Raw genomic sequence first — 13,261 nt, forward strand, 5'->3', positions numbered from 1 at the left:
AAGGCCATCAACGATGCTTACCAGAAGATCGAACAGGCTACGAAAATGCCAGGCTGATCATATTAACTACAAAAACCAAATTGCTGGTGACACAACCAGCGGCTCGTTAGTTTATCCGCTTAGGGCATGTTCTCTTGGGATCCCCACAAGAGTAGATCCTCTAATATACACCTACCTAAATAACCTACCACCAACCCAATAAAATACACTTACCAATAGTAGTCTTATTTATCGCACATATCACTGGAAGCAATCACTTTTTCTACAGTAAAAAAAAACTTCCCTAAAGAGAACGTCAATCAGCTGATTTCCGATTTCAAACACAACGGAATTCCCCCAAAACTGGGAAATCACAAATCAAAACAACGCACCGGTCCGTTTATGCGCGCCGCTCGACTACTGTACGCTCCCGATTGCAAATGTCACAACATCACCCACACATGCGTACACTGCAACTGACAGTCGCTCTTTACACACGGAGAAGAACAACAAAAATGTCGAATTGTTTCACTGTTTACTAACTGTTCAATTCATGTAACTTCGCGAGTGTATGTGAAATTTGCTAATTCCGTATCCCGTCTATTGTTTCGGGGAAGTACTGCAAACGGCCGACAACGAGAACCGGGCGCGGTCATTCGAAACAGCATGTGGATTCCACCGAGAGAATGTTCGATGCCATTCGCATTATGGTACGTATGGGTATGGGCTGGCAGGTGAAGGTATCCCCTGCCTGTGTCGCAGTTGCAATACCCAGCATCATCGCGGCCCCTCAGGGGGGTGGATGATTCAGTTTGGTTATCGCACACGATGTGACTAATGTTGGCCGTGTGAGAGATAAAACATAAACATCATTTTAACATTGCTTGTGCATGTTTTTTTTGTTTTGTTTTTAAAGGGTAAACGAAACAACGAAAGTTACATCCCGCTACTTCCTACTGCAGCATCGCAAAGGTCATGGGGGATTGCGAGGGTTCTCCTCCATGCTGGTGGGAACGCTGGACAATGTTCTGGACACAAAACCATCCCCTTACAGAATTTTGCATTACCAACCGTCGACGGGTTTATGCTATGGTAAGTGGAACCATGCTATTATGGGTGAGCGTGTGTGTGCATGTACGTGCGGTTTAGTTCGAGATGAGCTTATCAAATGTGAGCCATTCCAGGCCAGACACTATCCGTGCCGAACGAACCGAACGCTAAGCGATAAGCAGCAACCGTTCCCGTTTGCCTTCACGGAAGCATCCTTCCGACATGACATACATGGGCAGGGAAATAATGTCATACTTTTTTTGTTCCTACAATATATGCCTTTCCTTTCTCTCCTCATAGAAATTGCTGCCGACATCACCCTGGAAGCGATCATGCTGGATTGGGATTGGCTGTCGAAGAATTTGTTTCGCGTAATCAACGAGATGGAAACGGAGGAAGAGATCACCAACTTTACCATCTGCAAAATCCAATCGCTACTCGCACACAGCTCCCGTACCGCCGAAGAACAGAATGATCCGACGAGCTTTCAGGTGGCGGTCTGCAAATTTCGTGAAAAATTCCGCATGCCAGAAGATGAGAAGCTTGTAAACTACTACTACTGTAGCTACTTTAGTAAAATGCCACGCCAGGGTCAGCTGTACCTGTCGCTCAATCACATCTGCTTCTACTCGTACATGTTTGGTTCGGAAAGCAAATTGTGCTTCCGGTACAACGAGCTCACCGATATCAAAAAGTCGGGCAATACCATTACGGTGCGGGCGGGTCAGCAGGGCAGCAAGGAGTACAAGTTCGTGTTTCTCTACTCACCGAGCGAAGCGTACCAGCTGATCGAACAGCTAAGCAAGCTGACGATGCAGAAAATGATACAGGATCCGGACCGTCCAATCGTTGATCACGATCCGGTCATCCTAAAGAAGATGGAAAAGAACGTCGTACAGAAGACGCAGCTGTTGCGTGATCTTACAGCACGCCAACAGTCGGACGAGTATCGGATACACTTTCGGGTGCCAAAAACGGAGATACTGGACGGGATGATAAAGGCATCCTTATGGGCACCGTACACAAAGAAACACGTGAATGGGGTGCTTTATCTGTCCCAGAACTATCTGTGCTTCAAGAGTGATGTCGCTGCGATGGTTGCATTAGTCATTCCGTTGGCGAAGATTGTTGTAAGTTGATGTTTTGCTAGCATTGATTCGGGTTTTGGTTTTAGATTACTTCTACGGACGATACTTCTTTCTTTTTACAGAGCGTCGAGAAGAACGACGATCCGCACAATCGTTTTAGTAATCGGATAATAATTACCACATCGGATGGAAACATCTTTGTCTTGCAGCACATTTTGGACCGCGAGTTTTTGATAAACAAAATCTCCGAATTACTCTCCAAAACCGTCCCGTAAGTTAATGGCCCGTAAGTCCCGTAAGTGAAATTAATGGCATTGTTCATCCTCAAATTCTAGACCTGCATCACGCGTTCACGACGACCTGGATTGGATAAAACAGGAACCACTGATGTATCTCTACAAGGATCCAAACAATCGCGCGTTCGACGATTTACAGGCGGAAAAGGTAAATACATAAAAAAGGGAAAAGACAGAAGCGAGCCTTCCATTTACTCACAACGTTCTATGTTTGTCATTTTCAGATGAAACGCTGGGAAGAACATTTTTCGCTGTATGGGCGAGGCATCTCTATGTTTCGCACCACCGAAACAATTAATCTCGTAATCGAGGGCATTCCGGATCAATTGCGGCGCGAAGTGTGGCTCATCTTTTCCGGTGCAGTACATATGAAAATGATGCAACCGAACCTGTACCAGGAGCTGGTGGCGAAAGCAAAAGATCAGAGCCCGGTATCGTTCGAAGAGATTGAGCGCGATCTGCATCGCTCGTTACCGGAACATCCAGCCTTTCAAACGAGCATTGGCATCACGGCACTTCGACGGGTACTGCAGGCGTATGCACTGCGCAATCCCGAGATTGGCTACTGCCAGGCGATGAATATCGTGTCGTCCGTGTTTCTCATCTACTGCGATGAAGAGGATGCATTTTGGATACTGTGTTGCCTTTGTGAGTCGCTGCTGCCGGACTATTACAACGATCGGGTGGTGGGAGCTCAGATTGATCAGGGATTGCTGGACGAGTTGATTGCCGGCCATTTGCCGGACCTGCACGTGAAGCTGTCCGATCTCGGTATGATACGGATGATTTCACTCTCCTGGTTTCTGACCATCTTTCTCAGCGTGATGCCATACGAAAGTGCCCTGCACATTATCGATTGTTTTCTGTGTGACGGAGCAAAAGTGATCTTTATTGTAAGTATGCCCCTGCGGTGGTGTGATGTTTAATTCAATCAATTTGTTTTACTTTCGCATCCACAGATAGCTTTGAAAATTCTCGAATGGAACCAGGAAAAGCTGCTGAACTGTAACGACGATGGGGAAGCGATGCAATTGTTGTCCAACTTTTTGATGGGCATCTTTAACGATGACGAGCAACGGATCAAGATCGAGGACAAGGAAAAGCATCAGATAAAGGTACAGATAGCGCAAATATTCACGTCAATTGTTTAAACCCCTTATCTCGCTTGTGCCTTTTCCCTCTCATCAGAGTAAATCGGTACAGATGCTCATCTACAATGCATATCTGAAGTTTGGTAAGGCCATAACATCACAAAAAATTGAAGAACTGCGCAACAAACATCGCAGACTGACCGTACATCAGCTGGAGAAAGATCTGGAAAATAGTGTGATAAAAAACTATAAAGACAATGGGTAGGTATCGATCATGATGCGGAACCGGAACGCCAAAGAATGATTTAATTTCTATGTGCTCCCTTTTTGCAGTTATTTCGATAGTGATGAGCTGCGAATGCTGCTGTGCTATACGAAGGATGAGAAGATTAATTTGAAAAATCGCACGCGGCCAACCTCGGTAAATGGTGGTGAACCCGTGTACGATATCACCGTGCTAAACGACGCAAAGAAACGGTTCCGCGACAATCGGTATGATTGCTTCCGGGTGGATTATGATACGTTTCGTAAGTTGTTCATCGATCTTACACCGTGGGGTCACTGTCAGAATATCGATATATCGGAAAAACTGTTCCGGGTAGGTAGTGATGAAACTTGCATCGAAGGAATCCTTCAATTTTAGTCGCAAAATATTCCCACTCTTCTTTTTTAGCTAATGGACAAACAGTCGTGTGGTTATCTTGAATTCAAACAGTTGATCTTTGCCATTGGTATCATCTGCTCGAAGCGTGCGACGGAGAAGCTAAAATTGCTGTACATTCTGCACCTGCCACCGCTATTAACGGCCCAAGAGCTGGAATCTAGCAGTGCCGGAGAATCTCGTGACTCGGACACGGAAGTGGCCACCGAAGCGGAAAGCTTTTTTAGCGACAATCCGCTCGAAACGCTCAAATCGCTACCGTCCCCGATCGACATAAGTCTGGAGGCATCGTCGGATGTGGAAAATCTTTCCCTATCCCAGTTCAATGCCACTACACCGAACCTATCGATGGACGATTCTCACTCGCACAATGCGGAAACATCTTCCATTTTTTACGTTGAGTTGCCGGTGGCAAGCACTAGTGGTGGTGGTGCCGGTGCTAGCGCCAGCAACGCGTCCGGCGCGAACGTAGGTGAAGCGGAATCTTTCGGCTCCCGGTCGGACATGAGTGATTTGGGCTTTCAGCGATATAGTAGTCTGGATGAAAGTGCGAGCCGCCGGCACGAGGCTCGTAGCATCAGCGGGTTGCGCATCTTTCTCGACGAACCCGATTCGAACTTTACGTCAAAAACCATTCCCAACATGACGCAGAAGAACTTTATCTCACTGTGGACGACGCTGTTAGAGATTTTGAACAAAGAGCGCAAAGTAACCGATCAGGAAGTGCAAGAGTCATGTAAGGCAGCATTCTCTTGTAGCGTTTTAGCACAACAATATTAATAACATCCAACTAACCATTTGTTTTTTTTTTTAGATAAAACTCTAATATCGTATGGAGAAGACGCTATGGTGAGTCGACGGGATGATAGCAACGATAGCTTCACTCAGCTAGCAATGGAAGGTGCCGAAGTGGTGAGTGACAAACAGGATTATAGTTCTTCTCTGCTGATTATATGTTTCATTGATACCATCTCCTGATCATTTTTTTCAGTTTGACCCTAATGGTAACCCTTCGTCATCCAGCTCGGAACGTACACCGAGACACAGTTCGGCCAATGCTGCACCGGAAGCGATCTGGGAAATTTCAATCGCCCAGTTCGTGGCCACTGCCGTGTCAGTCGGCATTATTGAGGAACAGTTTTCGTTGCCTTTCTCGATCAAATCGCGTGTCGAGACGTTGCAGAAAAACAGACGAAAGTGCAAAAGTTAGATGCGCCTCTCGTACACCTATCCCACGCTTCCTGATCCCTCCAAGTCTTTCGCAGTGTGTGTGCACGTATCTCTTATTTCTCTGTGTCTCTCTTTATCCCTGCGGAATAGCACCAATCCTAAGTTCGATCCTACCCGGCTTCCTATTTTGCACACCGATAGGCATACGTATGCAAAATGTGTTACTGTTAATGCGCAAACCGTTGTCCTAGCTGACTGTTGATCCTACCAGAAATCGACAGGTGCTAATTGTTGATCTTTGTGGCTAAAGTTGTTATATACAGTAAATGGATCGCCAGACATTTCTGGTACGAATGATAAATTGTAAAACAAAAATGTACCCATTGCTTATGATTTGCTGTAGTTTCATTGCATTCCTCTGCGCAGTCTGAGGAAGCATTGTATATTCTTCAGTGCTGCTCCGAACTAGAAAGCTTCTTTTTTTTAGCTATAAAAGCTCGATTGCATAGCAAAACGACGGACAGAAAAGAACTGTGAAGGAACTGATTGTTAGTTAGTTTACTGAATGAAAAAAAAGGAAAGTGAAACGAAGCATTAAGTACGAAATTAGCGAGCAATATTTTGAGGGGCTTTTTTCGTTCTACGCGGCAATCGGTTCCGCTTGGATGCGACTATTATATACACATTCTATAGGAAGCTATTTTACGAGAGTAAATTAAGTGATTATACGCGAAGATATTATCGACTCGTCCTTTGTTTTAAAACATATCCGAATATCCGCCAAGTGTAGCTGCAAAATGGAATCAATGTCATCGATGTGAAGGCTTAGTCGACCTTTAAAAAAAAGCTTCAGTATAAATTAGAACGAGATAAATAGGAAAAAAATGCAACAATATAGCTTTTCTTGATTTCCATACACATGTTTTAATTACTTGCTTAAACTATGATAACAATAGATGTTTTGTTTTTTGTCACTATCAACTACGAAAGATATTAATGCACTATTCTAAAGATAGCAGAATATGCTTTGCTTATTGTAAGGTTGTTTGCTTGTTTCTTTATTCTTCTTGCAGTTTGTTGTTTTGAGTTCCCTCCGTGGTGCTAGTATAAATCGCACATAAATTGATCACTTCACGATTTTGTCAACCGTTATTGGAAAGTTGTATTGCTCTTTTACGGTTCAACAACCTGCCATGTTGTGTTCTCCACCACTTGACCACCTGTTTGTGTATCCATTTCTAAAGAGCTTGTTGTGGATGGTGTTGCTTGCTATCCTCTAGCATCTGTTCTAATCAAACGTACAACCGGATAAATACGCCCTCAAAAGGTACATTAATTAATAGAACTCAAAGCGCACGATGTAAATGCTGGGGAGATGTCATACAATAATATAAATTACAAGATCATACATCATATATTCATTTTTCGACCACATTTGTTGCATTATTTGCTGGTGCGTTTGTCCCTGCTGCTCAAGTGGAATTGAGCGCGAATAAACCATTGAGCGGAGATATACAATCAGCCCGTTCAATAAAATCAATTTTATATGTTTATTTTTAGGAAATAAACTGATTGATTTTAAATTCACCAAGTTCACCACAGATTGAAGTTTTCAAAATCCTACTCCGCAAGTACTAAAATTTACTATCTTGTTCGTAAAATTTATTCCAACTTTTGGAATTACGATTCCTTTTTTACGGAACGTGAAGTGGATACCACAAGCACGATTTTAGTTACAGCGTTCCCCCGAAGAAAGAGTTAGAAAAACTTTAAAATTTGAGTGAATTCGACATCTCACACTGTTGTATGTGTAAAAACACGAAAATGACATTTTCTGTGTGAAGTTTCTGAATGTATATCTCCTCTTGACAAATAATTTAGAAATTAAATGTACTCTTCTTTCTCTGATGCCCAAACTCAATTCTAAAGCAGCAAAGATCGCTTAAATGAGTAACTCGTTAGACGATTACGATTAATTAGATTTCAAGTTTGGAACATTCTTGGATTCTCGCTTCTACGGGAGACTGATTTAGCGATAAGTTAAACAATTGCGTGGGTCTTTATGAAAGCCTCTTCAAAAAAATACGTTCTTCATACGTTCGAGACCGCGGCACGCATTTATCTACGCTCTCTTATGTCCGGTTGTTTCCTTTACGCCTGTTATCAATAAATAAACGTTAAAACAAGTACGCTGCTAGGCCACCTTGAAACGCCCAGAAAATGTTTCCTCTCAACAAACAACATATCGCTTATAATAAAAAATAAAATACAATCCTTTTTACCGGAAACGGATTAATCCCTTCAATGTGCCAAGTTCCTTAAACAAAAAGAGGAAAGAGAAGCTCGATAGATGTTGCACTGGATAGATTATTCTTATTACTCCCTCCATTATGGGGCATATAATGTTAAAAAATTGGTAAAACCAACTAATCATTCAAATTAAAAACTACATATCGAAATGTATGTATTGGTTCATAGCCGTCCTTAGACAGAATACTTTCCATGGAAAGCAAGCAATAAAATCGAATAGCGAACTATAAACTAGCGAGAGACAAGTGTGACAAGTAAGAGCGAAATTAAAACAAATCCTACTTTAATTGAGAGATGAACGTGGATTGCATACTGTTTTAACGAAAAACACTTGAAAGCTTTTTCTTTTCCACACCACGTTTCAAGCTTCCTACTGTCAGCAAAACGTACGGAGAGGTTCTGAAAAAAGCATCCTCTATCGCTCCACATCGCTCCACTAATGCCGGGTTAAGAAAATATTAAAAAATTGTCAACTTAGCTCCACGTTTGCATTAAACGTTATCGCACTTTTAGCCTCTGCCCTCGTTCCAATCATTGAAAACTGCTCCTAAATGTCTATGTACATACACCAACCAGATCTTATACTGTTACAAGGAGTAACTCCTTACGAAACGGTGATGATCGTACGGATCTAATTCAAACCATTTCAATGCCCTTAGCTGTGCGGTTGGCCAGCTAACTTACATTACGTAGTATGTACATTATTTTTCCTTTTCCCCTTCCATCTTCTGCTCTCTTTCTGCTGTTTGGCTTAACGTTCGGTTATCGGTTGCTTGGCTTGCCTAGTCTGGCTTGCTGGCTGACTAATGGAAACTTTAATGCTTTTACCATAGCCGGATAGTCGGTCCCGTATGTGAAAGATATAGGACATACGTTAGTGAGTAGTCAACACACATTCTCCTCGCTATCATTCGTTTGATTTCCGGTTTTTGCTAATAGCAGAAGTTTGGCCACATTCCCCTTTTTTGTAAAGAGCGTGTTGTGTACATAGTAGAAAAAAAAACATTTCCAAACATAGCCAAAAATGCACTGCTCATTTTCACAGGTACAAGGAAAATACGTCACACGATCGGTCATGATCATGATGATGATCCATAGTAAAAAAATACTATGCTGCTGCTTAATTGGTTAGCAGATCACCGACTCGTGGTTGTTGCTGCTGCTGCTGCTGCTGCTTATGCTGTTGTTCTTGCTCTTGTTGCTGCTGTTGCATGTCACGGGTCTTGAAAAAACCCTCCTCCGTCTTGCATTCGCGTATGGTAACCGTCTCCAGGTTAACGGTCACATCCGTTATAAACACCTGGTTGGTCGTTTGCGCCTTGGGAAGCCAAAGACGGGGTGGTGCCGCCCGCGGCGAGAGCGTTAGATTGCTGACATGTTTGTTGATGTTGTTGTTGTTGTTGTTAATGGTTATGTGCATATTGTTGTTGTTAGTGTTGCTGTTACCGTTGGTCAGTGGAAATGCGTCATTATGTAGCCGCGCGTTGGCACCATTAGCTGCACCATCCTGCTGCTGTTGCGGTTGCTGCTGCTGCTGTTGACCGGCAACTTGACCTTCTAAAGGGTTCGCTTCCTCCCGGCCGGCAGGCAGTCCGCCCGCCGCTACCACCGCCGCCGCTCCGCCGGGGAGCGCATTGGCTTCGGCCGGTGGCGGAATGTTGGATTCGGGCCGGGAAGCGGGCGTATCGGGTGATAGTGGTGCGACCGCTTTCAGATCCAACTTGCTAAACGTTGCACTGATCGGCGTGACGGTCGATCCGGAAGCTACCGGTCCGGAACCGGACAGTGGGCTCACCTCGAGCCGCTGTGCCTTCAAAAGACCGCCGGGTGATTCGTCGCCAGGCGAAGATGTTTTAATGGTCACACCGACCTTTCCACCCTTCGAAAGTACTTCGGCCTTTCGCTTCGTACCGATGACGTCCTTATGGCTGAGCGGTTGATCATCACTCGAGTTGGAGTTGGTATCAAGATCGTTTCCCAGCTCGGCACGATCGCCAGAAATCGAGATCTTCAAACTAGGCAGTGGTTGTACACCGCCAACTGGGACGACAGCTCCACTTCCAGCTACCGCCGGTGATGCATTGTCGCTTCGCTCGGTTGCTGCCGTTGCCGTCGTGTGTCCTGATGCAGTTGATTTTTCTTTTGTCGCTGGACTGCCACCAATCGGACTGATGCTATTGTTTCGTTTTGTACTTTCCGTAGTACCGGTATTGCTGCTGCTTGAAACGGCGCCCGCTCCTGTTTCCTTTTCCTTTTTGGATCCACCTTGGTGGTGTTGCTTATCATCGCGTTCTTTCCGCCCAGCACTCGACGATTCCTTGCGTTCTTCTTTTTTCGGTGGATCGGGCTCGGACGTCGACGGACCCATCGTACTCGTCGGTTCCTCATCCTCATCCGAATCCTCGATGATGGCTTTCTTTTTGCGTTTCGGCGTCGACGAACCGCGTATGGATTTCTCGAATATTTCTATCAGACGCTGGTCGAGAATGTTTTCCTCTGGCTCCCAGGTATTGTGTCGCTGGCTCCATCCTTTCCATTTCACCTGGTATTCAGCTTTGCCCTGTAGAATCAGAATAGGGAAAGGAAAACAAAACATTAGATTCGGAAAATGCACTCATGCTTTTTGTTCATTTGATTTAGTCTTGTGTGACGTATTAGGTGATCTTTGGTAATTGTTAGATCACCTTTCGTGAGGGAACCCATCAAAAAGCTGAGAATTCTGACGATTTTTTAAAAATATTAGTTCAAAGATCGGCATGAGCCAGATCCATTGGCACGTGACATCAAGCTGATGGCAAATGGCAGTCATATAGAATCTCAAAAGGCCATCTTTGCCGGCCAATAATAGCAAGGCACCAAGCCTTCTACTGCAACTGAGAGATGATTGTCTCCATCTTCGTCGTTAGGATATTGTTCTACGAACTCTACGAACTGTCACTGTTGTACAGTGGATTAGACTTGCCATGCCTCGGCAGTCTGGTCATGTCACGAGAATAACACCGGACGTCCCAGCCCCTGAAGTAGTGTAGTGATGTAAACAAACATGGCACAATCAAAGATTGATTGAAAACGCACAACGCAATTGTAATTTTATTACCGATTTTTGTAAATCGGTGAATTTCTAACTCTCCGAACATTCTATAATACAATTAGGGAACAGAAACTAAAGAAACCACCACATCGTAAATGATGAATGGCATTGCCTAATTACTGTAATAAACAGCAATCAATATTAACGGCTAAAATAATGCGTATGAAATTATATTTAAAAATTACAACAATAATAATTGTTACGTTGCCATACTCTGGGTGAAAACCATTATTTTATTGTCACTTAGTGAAGTGCCTGCAATTGACGGAAGGAAAAAAAAGACGTCATAAAATGAAACGCTTCACCACATGCAGGTGAAAAAGGTACCAATTGCCCCATGTTGGATGCATATGTATGCGTGTGCGTGTGTCGGGAAAAACTAATACGCAGTATGTTGGACACACGTGCGGCACCGGAGGGTCAGAAACTGCCAGCAAACTACAATGCAAAAAAAAAGGATCCATTAAAAGGAAACAAAACAAACCGGCACCCAGCACTAACCTTTGCTGGAGTATATCCCTTTTCCCTGCTACAAATGCACCAGCGGGTGGTTACGAGCGGATGGGAAAGGTTGGGTGAGGGACGAGGGACACGGGACACGGGTTTTTTCTTTAATGTGTAGGCTAACAACGACGACGCATCCGGTGTTACCGGCTTCCTGGAGCGCGAGTGAGAAAGCAACAAGCACAAAACGGAGTCGCAAAAAGCTGAATATGCCGCACCAAACAAGCTGGTACGAATTTTGTACAGTGAGATACACACAGCTACACACCCATCGCATACTCCGATGCATACTCCACAGTCACAAAGGGAAAACCAGTCAAGGTCAGCTGCATTCGCAGAAAAGCGACCTAACGCTTACATATCTAGCTATCTCTATCTCTCTCTCCCTCCTTCTGCTGCTGGAGCCGGTGACTGTATCTGGCTCTCTGTTTAACTATCATCAAGTATTCACTGGATTGCCGCCGCATGCAATTTATGCTACGCGAATGTGATCATCGTTCGAGATCGCACCCGTTTGACGGAGTGTGTGTGTGTGTGCGCACGTGTGGCTGGTTTCGCACATTTTCGCCACCATCGCCGTGTGCATACGCGAACCGGAGAAAGAAGCACCACCTGCCTGCTTCGATTGTTTGCTTACAAGCGCGCATAACGATATGGTGGTGAAACCATGGCAAAAATGCACAAACCAAACAGTATTAATCAATGGGCATCTTCGGTGCGCATTTTTAGGAGATGCACCTTGCATTCGTCTTCGCTGCGTACAGGCCAACACAAATATACTGGCAACAGTGGCGACAAATGCTTTACCGCCATGAAACATCCGGTGGTACACTACGAGGAATGGGACTCTGTTAATTCGTTCCTTTCCTGTACTGTAACGCACGCACCTACACACACACCCATACACCAACAAATACAGCCACGCGTGATGACGTAATGGGGACGCGATTGTAAACATTTTGTGTTTCGATGCTGAATAGACGTGTTTTTGTTGGTTGGCAGACCTACATACATAAGAACCGTACTTACCGCCCGGACACGCTTTTTCATAATCTTCTCCGCAGCATAAACCCGATCATCGCCGTTCTCCATCTTAGCGGCTTTTGGTCGTAACACAACACCAAACCCGGGTTAAGATGTTTTAATCCTTTTTGCTTTTCCTCCCTTCTTTGTTCCCCCTCTTTGCGGTACGTTGTCGCCCGGTGTCTAATCCACCACGTCGGCCACCATAAATTTTCCGTCCGTCCGTCGGTCCGGTGTCACGAAGAGATCGTCGCCGTTGCCCTTTTCTTGTTTTATATTTCCTTTTCGCTTTGCGATGATTATTATTGCTTCACACTAATTTTCTTACTTTTCCTCGCCGTGAGGGATTTCACCAGCGGTGGAAACTTTTTTCGCAAACTTACGACAACTGCACACACACACAAACACACACATACACAGCGACGTTGTACAAGAACCAATAGGGGATGGGAGGTATCTGCTTCTGCTTCGCATGCACTGGTGGTGAAGAATATCGATTATTTCCTTCACGAGTTTAGTCACCTTCACAAACCGTGCGTCGTGATTCATCAAACGCTTTATTTATTGCATCATACATCTATCTTCCAGCGTGTATTTATGCAACTGCCATTTCCCGTTCGCGTTGCAATCTCCGCTTTGCTGAAGCCCGCTTCTGCAATATTGGAGCGGCTTGTATTTTCTCCGTACACTTCTGATACACGCAACAACCAAAACAAACTTATAAAATACAAAACAACTTGCACTGTAACACGATTCTGGCTTTACATTTTCGATTTGTTTACCGATGGCACGCACAATCGCACTGGGTTTTGCTGTTTTGTCGGCACGATAAATTCCAGTAACTTCTCGAGGACAGAGCGTCCAAATTTGCGTTTTCGTTGCGACCCAAACAAAAACTGAGTTGATGTTCTTTTTCCATCCGCGACATTTAGAAAACTGCCACAGCATAGGGCTACTTTCACGCACTGGGCAGATTGGCTCGGAACGATAGCATTGCA

The 13,261-nt window shown here is 44.5% G+C and overlaps 2 protein-coding genes across 2 annotated transcripts; one reads left to right on the forward strand and one right to left on the reverse strand.

The window, feature by feature from the left end:
• The first annotated feature begins 575 nt into the window (after nt 1–575).
• LOC128301245 (TBC1 domain family member 9) lies at nt 576–6,069 on the forward strand. Its single transcript, XM_053037626.1, has 12 exons — nt 576–689; nt 896–1,071; nt 1,330–2,159; nt 2,240–2,388; nt 2,453–2,561; nt 2,638–3,306; nt 3,373–3,528; nt 3,602–3,765; nt 3,838–4,102; nt 4,178–4,901; nt 4,980–5,077; nt 5,157–6,069. The coding sequence occupies exons 1-12, from the start codon at nt 646–648 to the stop codon at nt 5,373–5,375; spliced, it is 3,603 nt and encodes a 1,200-aa protein (XP_052893586.1). The 5' UTR covers nt 576–645; the 3' UTR covers nt 5,376–6,069.
• Nucleotides 6,070–6,247: 178 nt separating this feature from the next.
• On the reverse strand, nt 6,248–13,137 carry LOC128303683 (polycomb group protein Pc). The gene is made up of 2 exons (XM_053040726.1): nt 12,270–13,137; nt 6,248–10,205 (listed from the first exon to the last, which is right to left on the reverse strand). The coding sequence occupies exons 1-2, from the start codon at nt 12,330–12,332 to the stop codon at nt 8,766–8,768; spliced, it is 1,503 nt and encodes a 500-aa protein (XP_052896686.1). The 5' UTR covers nt 12,333–13,137; the 3' UTR covers nt 6,248–8,765.
• Between the last annotated feature and the right edge of the window lie 124 nt (nt 13,138–13,261).

The sequence above is a fragment of the Anopheles moucheti genome, chromosome 3, assembly GCF_943734755.1.
Source record: "Anopheles moucheti chromosome 3, idAnoMoucSN_F20_07, whole genome shotgun sequence".
Taxonomy (NCBI): Eukaryota; Metazoa; Arthropoda; class Insecta; order Diptera; family Culicidae; genus Anopheles; species Anopheles moucheti.